The 15,356-nt window shown below is 38.8% G+C and overlaps 1 protein-coding gene across 1 annotated transcript in view; it reads right to left on the reverse strand.

The window, feature by feature from the left end:
* Nucleotides 1-14,554, reverse strand: part of LOC126388387 (androgen receptor-like) — a 30,791-nt gene extending 16,237 nt beyond the window's left edge. Inside the window, exons 1-3 of the mRNA XM_050041509.1 lie at nucleotides 13,334-14,554; nucleotides 5,885-6,036; nucleotides 5,651-5,767 (exon numbers count right to left, since the gene is read on the reverse strand). Coding sequence (XP_049897466.1) covers nucleotides 5,651-5,767; nucleotides 5,885-6,036; nucleotides 13,334-14,478 — 1,414 coding nt within the window. The 5' untranslated portion in view covers nucleotides 14,479-14,554. The remainder of the gene's footprint in view (nucleotides 1-5,650; nucleotides 5,768-5,884; nucleotides 6,037-13,333) is intronic.
* Nucleotides 14,555-15,356: the final 802 nt, after the last annotated feature.

Below are 15,356 nucleotides of genomic sequence, written 5' to 3' on the forward strand. Positions count from 1 at the left end.
TTCATTTTATGCTTATACTTTGAATGGCAAGGTAAGAATAATTTCTATGAAATAACCTGAATCTGGGCTGGAAATGAAAAAACAAAACAACAACAACATTTAATTATCACTTCAAATATCAAAGGCCAGAATATCTACTTGTAATCACAAATTTTAGTGTCTCTGAAAAATGCAAAACCTCCTGTTACTGAACTCCAGTGACATATTGATGAAAAGCCAGGGCCATTATCTCTTAATTATGGTTTTACTTTATTCAGCGTAACACCAAACACAACCATTAACTACAACCAAGCAGCTGATATTGTATTTTTCAGCCCTGATTTATTATTATTACATCAAACTACTATGCGGCACTATATGTGTTTTTACATGAGAACTAATGGTATTTAAAGTATAATTTCGACACTTTTACTGTAGATGTTCGCAATGACAAAGATGACTTTCACTAGTATTTACTGGTTATTAAGATAATTCCCTAATATAACCTCATGATTTAAGTGTTATTATGCTATTATGACCCCATATTATACCACTATTACCTTGTTAATACTGACATGCTCGTCTTTCTTATTACTTAACAAAATTTTCCCTGATATTACCTTAGACTTTAATACTTAATTTTACCAATACACTCTCAATGCATATTATCAAGATATTACTTTGTTGTGATTCCAAAGCATTCACCCGTTTTTATCTGCATCATTATGAGTGACATGTAGGCTAATTCATAGTTCTGCCCCAGAGCTGCATAGAATAGGAGTTCAGTGATTAACAAGGACCTCAGTGTTGAGTCACTACTCCTTTGCATTTAGAGCAGGTTGAAGTTTATTTAGGAATGACTAACTGGGAGAAGGCCTGAGGACAGATGAGGACACGCTGCAGGATTCAGATTTTACAACTGGTTCAGAAAAACTTTGAGCTCACCCAGGAGACATTTCTGAGGAAAGGGATGTTTGAAATTTTAGGCGTGGAATCAAGTCACATGGCCTGGATTCGAGCCAGACTTGAGTCATAAATTTGATGACTTAAAACTCCACAAACTCAAAAAAGACTTGCAATTTGACTTGGACTTTAACCCCAGTGACTCATGACTTCGATTGTACTTGAACCTTTCCACTCAAAAATACTTGTTACCTTCCCCCAAGCCCAAAGATGAAAAATATTTGATTTAAAAACTGTGCCACAAATTAATTAATTTCCCTTCATTTCCTGAATCAACTAGAATTAATGTTAATCTTTTTATTTCATTTAGACACAATATAAAACAACATACAACATCGCTTTGAAGAAAGAATTGTCTTACAGGAAATGTCTCACAAATTTGGGAAGAGGAAGTTGAAGACATCTTTCGAATATGAGATGAGTTAAATACACAAGAAAGGATAGAATCATACAAAGATCATTCTGTTGTGATGAATAATGCGATATATTACTTTTTTATTAAGTTCAGTTGCACTTATTTTAACAAACTTGTTTTAACAAATAACCACAATTTTGACAAACTCACAATCTTTGTAAAGCTACTATTACTCTGTTGTCAAAATGGCATTTGGTGAAGAGCGCATTATGACTTGTTTCATGCTCAAAACTTAAAGCGTAGGACTTGAGAAACTTGTCGGTCTTGACTTGGGACTTGAGTACAAAGACTTGAGATGTACTTGTGACTTGCAAAACCATGACTTGATCCCATCTCTACATACTAAAGCCCAAATAACAACCTGGAAGCCTTGTATAACACCCCCTGTCTCCTAGAAATTATGTTATTTAAAAACTATTTTGAAACAGCAAATACGTTCCGAGGGAAGTATAACGCAGAGGGAATTACATTTATTTTAAAACATTAATGAAATAACATGCCTGGCATATTGCAAAAATGTTGGCACTGAATATATCAGCAAAATGTTCACTGACAACATATAAAATAGGCAATCTTTCAGTACAGTATCCACTAGTAGTGACTGCAATAATATTTTTATAACCTTTTTATTAACATTTAATTAAAAACACAATCTCTCCCTAAACTTAACCAAAGTGCTTTTGTTGCCTAAACCTAAGAAAGGAGTCTGCACATGAACCTTGGGTTCAGATGTCACGGTCCTGCACTTTGTACGTCTGCCATCGTCCCAAGCGCCTTCTTGCAAAGCCTATGTGACACATCAATGTAGTATTTCGTTGCCCGAAAGAAACTTTGTCTCTGAACACAAGCCAGTTGTAGGAGACAAGGTTGCCTATAAAGACAGACCAACCTTTTTATGAATAAGTAATATATTCAAACTGACAGTGTAATAATGCCTCACTTCACTGCACTGCCTTTTTCATATGAGAAGTTGCAGAACGGCAGCTTGTGTAAATCATTAACTAACTCTTACTCACTGGTGGTGAAACAGAAGCTGAAGTTGTTTTGGGACAAAATTTGTTCTGGAAGCCTTGTGAAAGCCAGGGGTAGAGGCTGTAAACTGTAAAAGGTTTCTAGTCTGATGAAATCAATAAGAAATAAATGCATTTTAACATGAGAAAGCTATGTTCAGATGTGCAGTGAGTTTTCTTGAGGTTGCTGAAAACCTGAACAGCTCTCATGGTTTGGCCTCACTGCTCGGCTTCTATTTGTGGATGTAATAAACATTCCAGAAATAAAATGGAATTCAAATTTTAAAAATAAAAACTTCAAGCAATTCATAATAACTATGCTTTGTAGTCTGGAACAGATGCTAAACTAAATGAACACAGAATCCAATATTACATTTCTTCTCTTCAGACTGTCGAAGCTAAGAGGAATGAAACATCTATAATGATAGTAAAAGTTTTGAATTTTACTGGTACAATACATTTGCAATTTTGTAAAAAAAAAAAAAAAAAGAGAGAGAGAGAGAGAGAAATTAATCAAAATCCAATTAGTCAAATGAGAAACTTTCTTTCCTTTCAGAATTTTATGACTTGGATTAAAAGTTTTTGAGTTAAAACCCTTTGGGATAATAAGTCCAAACGTATAACTTTTCTGCCTCCACTTCTACAAATAATTGTGATAAATTTTCCTGTGAAATGCCGTGAGTGAATTACATGTCCAGGATGAGAAGAACATAAGTGAAAGCAGGCTCTTTTTAGCCACAACTAGAAAAGGTGTGCCTTTTTACTTACAATCGCAGCATTAGATCACATTTTCCCTCCATGGGTTTGTCAGTGACTGGTGGCAAAATTACCAGCATGTCTGCTGCTTTAATTCACATGTCTCATGTCAGCTTTGTGCTTCCAATTTTCACCGTTAACAGAATGGGAAAATGGAAGAGAGTGAAAATTGAACACAAGACTAAAATTAGTCCACTACATGTCAATCTTTACAGCCTAATATGACGAGCAGGTCTGGGTGACAGTAAGGAGAAGTGAATGGAATAGGTCTAAATTGCATGGCAGCTCAGTCAGGGGCTTGATTATCAGTAACATCCCCTATTGTGATGATGCTGCAATTGAAGAGAGCCAGCTAAGATGTGCAGTGCAGAGAGAATAAAGTACTTGGTCTTGGGGAAACCATTAATAGTTTCACTTTTAGGACTTCACTTTCTCTGTGCTTTGTTCAAACAGTATGTAGTGCACAATGTTTATTATAGTCCATACTGCACATATGTGTTTATTTTGAATGCATGTTCCTGCAGCACACATCTTTTCTAAAATTAGATGCAACTGAAGATAGCAGGTATTACTAAGAAAATGTGGTTCAGAGGTTCATAACGCTACAATTAACCACAGCAATAAAACTAGAAAAGTGCAATCAGTAGAGTGCAGATCTACATTCTGGCTGCCCGAGCTGATCACGGCCTCTCTAGACAAATTCTGTAATTTCAGCAGATGGTATTTTTAATAAGTAAAACACAGACACAAATCTTGATCCATGTTATTCATAAGTGGACTTTTAACGGTATAAAAAGCCTAGTGTGTAGGATTTCGGGGGATATATTGGCAGAAATGGAATATAGGTATGTTTCCTTTAGTGTGTAAATACCTAAAAATAAGAAGTTTTTGTTACCTTAAAATGAGTCGATTGTATCTACATATGGAGTGGGTCCTGGGTCTACATGGGGCCATTTGTGTTTTTGCATCAGTCACCATAGTAAGCAAACCTTCAACGATGAGAGCGTTGGAAAAAATGCAGATTTTTCAACCGGAAACTGCTTTATTCAGTGTTTTTACAGGTTTTAATCACCAGGTCCATTTATTATGGAGAAGACGAGATCTATGGAGGTAATTTGCCTTCTGGTAAAAACCTCCAAAACATGGAATGCTAAAGAAATTCTAACCTTGAGAAGTTTCAGCTGGTTGCAATCTGTGAACCTCACCGCTAGATGGCGCTAATCTTCCTAAATCTTACACACTAGACCTTTAACTTTGTCTGTAGGCTACAGCACAAGAAAGTAGGAAATAACTAGTGTTCTCGCTGTGCGGTGCGGCAGGTGCACACTCTTTTTAAAATCTGTTAATGGGAAATGCATGCCTCATGAATTTTACACTGTGTCTTAATAGCAGGTTACCTATCAGCTGTGCGCTCAGCTGGAGATGTAACCATTCAAAAGATGGACAAGTACATGCTGTCTTTCTACATTTGTCCTTTGTACTAAACACACACAATTTATATTGTGATATTTACTGGAAATGACATACAGTATAGCCATCAGCAAGTAGGCTGTTACGAGCGATGGCCATTTACCAGAAACTCACTGCTCCCCTGCGATTATTTGGGTTAAATGAGGAGGTATTAAGTAGATATTTCCTCATATCAAGTTCATGAATTAGCTGTTTCTCGTCCACCATAGAGCTTTCAAAGTGAGCGACAGGAATCAATAGAAACACAGCAACCAACTAAAGTTCAGATCAAATCGGCAGCACTGTGTCGTTCGCAGCCAGTTAGAACATTCCAATAGAAAACAATGCAATCAAACTGACACTCACTCCCATCGCATTTAGGTAGGGAACAGTGTTAAGGCAAAAAAATAAAACAAATAAAGTAATCCCTTCAAGTAATCTATTTTTAAAGACAGTAACTGTATTCAGAATACCACCAATTTAAACTGCAACTGCAACAAAATACAGTTATACATATTTTGTATTTTAAATACGTAACAAAGTTACTTGTAGTCCTTTACTTTCCAACCCTGTTCATCTTGTAACGTGCCTAACTTTAGTGGCTCATAACATATCGGGAATTAAATTAATCTGCAGATGCTCTGGTTCAAAATATGACCAAACTTTTCAATGAATGTCAGTTTTTAAGCCATGATGAACTCCAAAATGTTGCCTGTAACAGATGGTCAGGCTTGTTATTGTTTAGCGAGCTGATTTCTGGAAAAGTTGCAGTCCCGACTGGCCAGTTAAGAGAATTCAGCATGCAATGACGGTATAAAACAGTCAATAAAAAGGGGTTTTTCAACAATTGCGAATCACTGCAGCCATAAGAGGTTGTGAGCACACTGTAACACATGTTCACACAAAATATTAGGCTGATTGGTCCAGTAGTTTGGGAGATTAGCAACAGACAGACAGATACCACACTCAGACACCCACACACCCACGCACACAACCAAACACGTGATCCCCTCCTGGTAGAGATAATAAAATAATAGTTTCTTTTAAAAGCAGATCTTAGTACATTATTCCATCTTACCTCCCAGACTCATTCCAGCTTCAAAACACTTCTTCAGCCGACAAGATGGGCAGTTCTTTCTTCTTAGCTTATCAATAGTGCAGTCGTTTTTACTTGCGCACAGGTATTTCTGTTTTCCTGAGTGGACAGAGAAACCACAGGTTACTTGTAAGCTGTCAGATGGATGTACACAAACTGTAGACAAAAGGCAACAAATTTAGCTGTTAAATACGGCAATCACAGATTAGGATTTACCTTCTGCAGCTCTTTTGAAAAAAACCTTGCAGCTGCCACAGGTGAGAGCACCGTAATGGCAGCCAGATGCTTCGTCTGAACAGATCAGGCACATCCTCTGTGGTGGAAAGAAGAAATCCATGGGGAACATGTGCTCTCTGCCAGTCTCGAACCTGCAGCCAAACATATGAAACTTCTATAAACCATGAACAGCTACAGGAAACTCACGTCTGTTGAAAACAAAGTTCTGATATTTTCTTCCTGGTATTATGTCTTAATCATATCATTATCATTTATTTTTATTAGAACCCACTGTTGATGTTCCCCAGCTTGGATGTATCAACTGGTTTCCTGCACAGTATTTTATAATCCATTGTTTTGCTCTTTCATTGGACTGTATTCTGTGTGACTTTATTATCTGGTGAAGCTAATAGCCCATTTTTGGACAAATAAAAGTTAACCTTGAGATCATACCACAACCTGTCCATACAGTAATTGCCTTTTCCTTGTTAAAAACTGTCCAAACTGTAGCCACAGATCAGTTACTGTTCACTCCCCGGAACCGTGCTATGGCCTCTAAGAGTGCAATTTAAGGAGGCTAGAGAGTGTGATGACTGAGAATGGTGTGGGAAAGATTTCAGCGCCAACACTGTGGCGAAGTGCTGGGAGTGGGGGGCACGATGGGTGCCCTCTTTCAGCCTTGAACACAGAGAGATTGGAAAAGGCTCAGACATAATGTTGGCTCAATGACGTGCAACGTAGATACCAAGGTTTGCTGTAAAAGAGACAAGGATGAGGCTTCACTGTAGAGCCTTGTGTCCTGACTGATTTTAGGTGACATTAATAATTCTGCTAAATAATCTTTAAGTATCAGTAAATATATTATCATAAAAGAATCAAGACTATCTTACATTTGATTTCAGACTGATTTCACTCATATTACGTTCTGAAACCTAAAATTAGACTTCTTTATACTTTCAACTAAAGTCCAGTCTTGGTAGTGTGAGACCACAGATCAGGGCTGTGAATACAATGAGATGGTTAAATATTTAAAGTTGGAGTGATGAATAGTGACAGATAATTATGTGGTCTGTAATCAAACCACAATAAATGTTAAAAATATGCATGTCAATATCCGTACGGCACTCTGAGGGCACAGATCAACAAAGGCAACAGCTAATAACCCCCCATGTAACAGATACAAAATACATTTGGACTCATTATATTTACATGTATTACTCAGACTAAAAATTTCCTTCCTATTATCCATAATTGTGATATCCTAACCCTCCAATATTTTTAATGACTTCCTGCTGCAGCCTCTTACTTGGCTTAAATACAGTGTAAAGGGGCAACTGTCTGAGCTGACACACACCACAGAGAGCTGCTGGATCGTAAGACATGTCTAAGTTTTACTGGTGATAAACCATGTTTACTGACTTTCTGAATTCCTCTTGAATAAATCCTGATAAAATGGATGGTGACATTTTAATAGTATTAAAAGGGTAAAGGATCATCCTTTCATTTTAGAGAAAAAAAAAATATTGTCAGCATTGCTCAGGGTTTGTGGAGGCCTAAACAATACAACAAAAACACTCAAGTCCAATCCAGGGGATGCAGCACACTGCTATGTGAGGTGCTATACTTTCTATACAATATACCGTATATGTACTTATCTATAAGTGTTAATTAAGATAAAGTTATTATTCAGTTAGCTAGTCACATCAAAATCAAGATCTCTTTTTCAATAGATAGTTTCATTCCAGCTTAAAGGAGAACTACGCCCATTTCTTAAAATTCATACATGTTAATCCTACAGTCAAAGATAGTCCAGAAATATTCGTAAACATGAACAATTCTCTCACAAATCTTGGCGATAGGAGCTAGAACTCAAACTTGTGATGTCATAGGGTATAACGTCTTGAGCTGCTCAATAGACAATGAATGGTGAAAGATGTTCTAGATGGCACTAAGAGCACCCAGTGGAGTGTTCTGACTACAGACCAAATCATCTTGACGTCATGTTAACAACAGCAATCACTTCCAGGTAGAAAACTGGCTGTTGATTTTAGTTGCGGAGATACATAAAATCTGCCAACTTGTTTATTACTGTTGTCATTTTCAGACATAACTGTAACAAATAAAGATATAGTTAAACACAGTGGTCTGACCTATCTGTCATTTCTGTTGTGCTTATTTGATGTACTTTGTTGCTTTCATATCAACTTTGATAAACCAAATCTGTTTGCACGGACGCTATATTTAAATATTTGCTGTGCAGTGCGCAATCAACACCGCAGTAGACCAGCAACTCAGTTTTCTGCTCAATAAAATGAATGTTTTCATCAATGGAGTCTGGTAACTACAATATAAGGGCTTCAATTCCCTGTTGGCAAGCACTATCTGGTAAAGAAGTGAAAATAAAATATTCTGAATATAGCATACACCTAAACAGATAGATTGTTTTTTTGGTGGGCCTTTTTAGGTGGCTAAAACAAACTAATTGAGGCAGCGTCTGCTCAGCGCCGTTTGATTTAATGGACACGACATGAGAATTTTCTGCCCAGAAGCTGTTTTAAATAAACATTGTGATTTGGTTTTTCTGTTTCAGGAATGAGCACACCACAACAGTTTAAAGTTAAATTGGGTTTAAAAAAGAAAGCAAACAAAATCAGAGTCTCATTCATTGTCTATGGAGCAGCTCCAGACTTTATACCTTGTGACATCACAAGTTTGGGACTGACCTCTCTGGTTTCTGGCTTTGAGAGAGAGTAGCTCATGTTTACAGATATTGATGGAACTTTCCTATAAAGTGGAAATAACATATTGGAATTCTTATTTGAGGTGGTGTTTTCCTTTAAATGATAGATGGTGTCTCGTTACATACAGTTTTACTTTTGTTACACTTTTATAATGTGAAATATCTCGTTCTCTGTCAGGGCTTGGAGCAGATTTAACATTCACTCTTCTTCTTTGCGGCTTGTGAGGTTAAAATATTTTTTCACAGTCTTAAATACTGATTTTTTTTTCCATCTTTTAAATAATCAGATTTGATTATACTCGTACAGTAGATTTGCTTTAGTATCTTTGCTATAAATTATCCTCACATTCCTTTTTACTCAAGACACACTATGTATAGGTGTACTTTTTTTAACTGAAAATATTGGATTACAAAAAAAATACAAGATGCACAAAACACATATATTCACTGACCCTAAATGTTCTCTGTTAAAGTACACTGATAGTGAAAAAATAGCTCCACAATTTTCCCCTTAATTACATAAAAAGATGATCCTCAGTGTCCTGATGTTTTCTACCTATAAAAGGACAATACAAATATAATTTAAACTATTATCTATGCACAATGCTGTTTGATTAATGCAGCAGAGAAGGAGGATTATTCCCACTTCTGTGTGTGTGTTGAGCATCCTGTTGTGCATTAGCAATATTTTTCTCCATAAACTATAATGCTAATAAACCTTACGTATGCAGCACTTTTCAAAACAAAGTTACAAAGTGCTTTACGTGGTTGAAACAGGATTAAAACGTTTCAGGACATTCAGGACTGCAATGACATAAAATCAGACCATTGAAGTAATATGAATACCCGACAATAATATAAGATAAAAACAAGATACATTTTGAGGAAAATATGTCACTGTTCTGCAGCCTCAGATCTTAAGGCGGGGCGTTCAGAGCTGAGGGGCCCTGACTGCAAAAGTTTGTTTACTCTTGTCTTGAATCAGCTCTTACAAACAGCCAGCGGAGCCCTGCCTGAGGATCTGATTATACTACACGAGGCATTTCCGTGATTGTTGATCTGATAAATATCCACGAAGTGTTTGAAACACTTGCTGTTTCATGCAGATTTACTTCCTTCTAATGTGTTTGCCTCATTTCACTCACACATTATTTGCTGAACTTATATGCATCCATTACTTTTCTTTAAGTTTAACTAAGCGTGCCAGCCTGGAAACTGTGTTATACTTTTGTGTACTTGAGCTACACAATTAGAGAAACATCTGTTTTCACTAACAGCATGCAGCTCCTCCGGGGTCAGGGGACTGTGTGGTCAAGCTACTAGACATACACCAATATTATCACTGAGTAGCTGTCTCTGCTGAATTCCTCTACTGTACATCTCTCTCGCTGCAAGTTGCGCTCACTGTTTACGGGTAAGTGCTCAGCTGCGTCTCCTCTGGATATAATTCACGCACACACACACACACACACACACACACACACACACACACACACACACACACAAGGTCTGCTCTTTGCTAAAGCTGCTGTAAGTCTTAAAATCTGGATGATAAAAAATAAATTCATCACTTCTGTCTGTTTGTGTGGCAATTATAATAAAAGGTTTAAGTACAACACAGCTCACCAAACCAATCCTATTAAAATCTCTTTAGTTAAACCATTTCCAGGAAATTCTCTGTCTAAGATTGGAATCCCCGACGTGACCTACATATGAGCGACAGTCCAGTGTGGCTGGTCAGTCAGCCAGAGTCCCAGAATTCAACCAAAACTACAATTACACATAACTGCCAAGCCATATAAACTCAACCGGCTGTGCCAGTTCACTGCCAAATGAGGCTAAAATGCAGTGGTGGAAGAAGTACTAAGATCCTTTAGTTAAGTTAAACCAGCAAATACTCTAAGTGAAAGTCCTACATTCAAAAACCTACTTAAGTAAAAGTGTGTAATTATTATCAGCAAAATTTACTTAAAGAATCCAAAGTAAAACAACTTATATGTGGTGTTTTTGAATCAATGTTACTGCTACATTAGTGTGTATGCTGCATTTTACTGCTGTAGATGTTAAAGGCTGTGCTCATTTTAACTATTAAATGTTTTTTAAGGTAGTTTAACTTTAACTTTTAATCATGCATCATATTCTACTAGATCATCATGAGCGTCGCTGTCCTGTGAGAACCACACATGTCTAAACATGTCTAAAGAACATTTTCTCAACCCATTAAAGAGCAGTTAATCCTTCGGTTTACAAAAACCACATACAGAATCCCTTAATTTGGAGATACATGGTTTTCAGTGGACAGGAAGGCTATCAAAAACTCTATTCTGAAAAGTAAGTACAGATGTCAGACACATGTGGTGGAGTAAAAAGTATAATGTTTTCTTGTGAGATGGAGTAGAAGTATAAAGCTGCAAAAAATTCAAATACTCAAGTAAAGTACAAGTGCCTTCAATTTGTATTTAACTTGAGTAAATGTACCTAGTTACATTCCACTGCGACCAAAAATAAAACTGAATTATATTTTTCTCACATGGCACCTTATACTCTGTAGTGAACTACATGATATTCCACACGTTTATACTGAATGAAACTGTAACATAATTCATCTACTGCACTTTTTTCTGCAAATATTGAGTCACAAATTCTTCCAGTTAAGACCTAACTCCACGGCAGTGTCATGTCGGCTGCCTCAGTTGTTTTTACTTTTGCTCAGGCTGTCCCTCTGTCCCTATCTCCAGCCATGTCTCACTTGACCCCAGACCATGCTGACTCTGTCACCTGACTCACCTTCGTCGCTCCCCAGTTAACCCCCTTGACATTAACACTGGTCCATTTCCACCTGCTCCTGGCCAGAATGGCAATGTTGTCACGCTTTTGCTTTCCTTTGCTCCTGTCTGCATTTGGGTCCTTTTCCTCGCTGCCTTGTACACACCCCGTGACAAGCAACAAGAGAAAAAGCAACAGGTGCTGCTTCATGGCAGAGGAGATATTTGATGAAAGCAGCAGATCATTGCAGCAATAGCTAAATAAAGGGGAAGTATTTTTACAGTAAGCCATGTGGTTAATTTATTTTGACTTTTTGTCTTATCTTTCTATTTAAAAAAAATCCAAGAAAAACTGACTGTAACTTCAGATACTGGAATGAAGGGGTTGTAATGTTATTGCAACAATACAAAGGCTACATGGGGCTAAAATCCAAACAGCTGTATGATAAATAAATACAGATCACAGATTGGACTAACTCAGAGAATGGAAATGCAAACCTGTAGAGGCATCTTTCTGGATAACTTCACTCAGGTTTTGTTTTAATCAATCAGCTAATTTTATTTGTCACATGTAATTGTATAAAGTACAATTCCAGTGAAATGTAAACATGTTCCTTCTGAGTGTAGAAGCTCTTCCTGAGCCTCTCAGTGCTGGCATGATGTATCCGGTACCTTCCTTCTGACCTCCCCAGGGAGAAAAGGCCATTTATGCGGTTGGTTGGTATCTTTAATGATTCTCCTGGCCGTATTCTCGCAGCGCCTTGTGTAAACATCCTTTATGCAGGGTAGAGATATTGTATGTTCAGTTAAACAAACCACTCTTTGCAGTGCCCTGTGGTCCTGTTGGTGCTGTTTCCTTACAGTGATGTTCCCTGTCAGGACGCTCTCAATGGTGCGGGGGTACAAATTCCTCAGTATTTGAGGGGAGCATCTGAGGTGAAACAGTCTCTGCCTTGCCCTTCTCACCACTGTGTCAGTATGCAGCACCCAGACCAGGCCCTCTGTGATGTGGACACCGAGGTACTTGAAGCTGTCCAGCCTCTCCACCAAGGACCCGTTAACTACCAAGTCCACCATCATCTCCTCAGTTTTGCTGATGTTCAGGAGTAGTTTGTTGTCCTGACACTAACAGGTCAGATCCTCTTCTCCTTACAGATGGGCTTTTTTATCATCTGTGATCAGGCACGTCACAGCTGTGTCGTCAGCAGACTCAATGATAGTTTTAAAGTCGAAAGTGTCTAAACAGTCATGTGTATACACACGCATCTTAAATGTCAAGGATGCGAAGCAGCCAAATATATTTCTATATCTGTTTCAAAGTGCAGGCTAGCCTTGGTTTGATGAGCTTTAATTTGTAAAGAATTTACTGAAAGCAGCCTGATAATACCATAAAATATACTTTTGTCTGTACAGTAGAGATGTGATTTTTTTTTAGCTGTTTAGTTTGACATTTGGGTTCTCACTGGAAAAAAAATAAGGGTAAAATGTTTTTTTTTCCATTGTCATTTAAACATCAAAATGTGAAGACCTGACACAGCTGTCTGTAAGAAATTAAAAATCTATTTGTATCTGACATTAAGTTTGGGATACATTATGATAAAGTGTTTCATTTTGTTGCCATTACTGCCCACCAGACTGATCATCCACACTTGGCCAAAAACATCCAAATCATTTGGGAGTAACTCTACAGTTGACAGACTCTAAACACGCAGGTCTGGGGTCAGATTAAGGTCAGGCTGTGGTCACTCTGGAGACATGTTGGAATCAGAGTGTAAATTTAGTTGCACTATCTTCTACAAGTTTGAGCAAACTCACCCTACCCTGCTTCCTAAGCATGAGTTCAGACTCTTAACCACATAAGGCAAGATTCTTTTTCTATCATCATTATTATTATTACAATTATTATTATTGTCATTATTAGTCTATAATTAAGCTATATCTTACCTGGAGTCATTGTAGGTGACATCCAGCCATTCGCCGACTTCAGTCTTCACGTTGTTAGAGTTGGGATAAGGCGGCCTCAGCATCCCGCCAGGGTACCACTGCTCAGGACGCATGGCGCTCCTCTCATATGGATTAGATACGAACGCGGTGTTGGCACCTGTGCTGTGCGCATTAGCGCACTGCCTGGAGCTCCAACACTGAGTGTTGTACCTCTCGTTAAAGGTGTAATTGCTGCTCCACAACGCCCCGGCAGATCCGACGTCCTCACATTTGACTTTGACGCTGTATTGTTCTGGCTGATAACCAGCAAACTTGTTCTCCATGGCTTCCCCGAACTCCCTCGCTTCATCTGGGGGCTCGTAGACTCCGCACGGCCGATCTGTTCCCGCGTGGCTGAACTGTGCCAAGCTGCCTGGCGCGGACGGAGCATAAGGGCAAGACGCAGCTCCCGCTGTGTCCTGATGATCTATCTCTTCTGAAGTAATGTCATCAGCCTCGCAGAGTGTAAAGTTTGGTTCATTCACTGATGATTGAGTGGGGGTGAAATATTGCAGACGCGCAGCAGGCTCTGAACTTTTGAACATTTCAACCAGTTGCTTCCGGTCATCTCGGTCGGGGCACTTGTACTCGGTGGCAGCAGCCTGGGCTCCGGGACAGCTCAGAGGCACGGCTCCTACTCCGAACAAATACTCCCCTCGCATGTGGTCATTTGCGGCGCACGGGGGGAGAGTGGCGTCCGTGTCGCTCGTGTCATTGGACTCCATGGCCAGTCCCAATGACACGGACACAGCTTTGCAAAGCTCCCTGGCTGTTTCTGAGATTGTGGCGCAGGCAGAAAAAGAGCGACTGTCGCCCACACGGCACTCAGCGTTTAACAATTCCTCTTGAGGAGCAGCAGCTGTCTGACAGCAGTGTTTTTCCATGTCACAGGAGAACAGATTCATGTGTCCGGAGTTGTAAATGTTTGCGTCTGCATTCTCGGGTCCCTTCAGACTGCCGTTCCCCGCTGAGTTTGTGCTGAAATAGAGCCGACTTTCTTCGGTTTTTAGCGTCATGCTGGGAGCGCTCACACCGCCGACTGTCTTTATTATCTCCCCCCCTGGCCACATTCTGCTCCAAGATAACTGTCGGTTAGTTTGGCTCATTTCCCAGAAGGTGAGAGATCGAACTTTGCACGACAAAGGTCTGTGTAACTCTCACGTTGTGGTTAAAAAAAGGTTTTGGTAAAGGTTTCTAGAAGAGCTACAGGAGTCACAAACTCCTCCTAAACTGAGATCCTCAGAGTCAGAGGCGCACAAGTTGGGTTTGATGAGAAGTGAATTCAGGAGAGGACTTTTGTATCCGCACTTTCCCCGACTTAAATAAAAGCAGGGCGTTGAATCATTCATTTGTCAAATTTCACATTTTGAGATGTTTTTGCGGAAAAGAGACGGATTCAGGTTTATTATTCACGTGCCATGTCTGCGCTTCACACAAACCAGCCCCATCATTTATGTAATATTTGTGTCTCCGGTATTCGCATTTTTATGGATACACCTCTGGCTTTACTCAAGGCACGAGCCTATTTCCAAATTCAGTCCTTAGCCTACACATCAGTCATTGCTGTTTCCCCCCAGGATAAATTAAAAAATGATATTCTAAGTAAGTGTTCGCACGCTGATAACATTTCAAAGTAAGTGGTCAGTTATTCAGATCATTCAGATAACATGTCACCACCAACGCAGTCATCGAGTACACACTGACCAGTTAAGTAAATGGGTCAAAAGGACACAGCCTACCTTTTTAAGAGGGATTCATCAAAACAAACAGATTTAATTTTACATTCAGTAATATACTGACATCTGGGGATGTTTTACAGAGCCATGCATTACAAATCAACATAAACAAAAAATGGTGCATTTGCCACTACACACTTATTTTAAGGATCAGTTCTGTGCAATAATGTGGGAAGTCCCTCATCGCATTTTACCTTAAAAATGTGTTTTGCTTTTTTGTTACTTTACTGTTTGTTTTCACATTCATC

Source organism: Epinephelus moara, chromosome 3 (genome assembly GCF_006386435.1).
Source record: "Epinephelus moara isolate mb chromosome 3, YSFRI_EMoa_1.0, whole genome shotgun sequence".
NCBI classification, from domain to species: Eukaryota; Metazoa; Chordata; class Actinopteri; order Perciformes; family Serranidae; genus Epinephelus; species Epinephelus moara.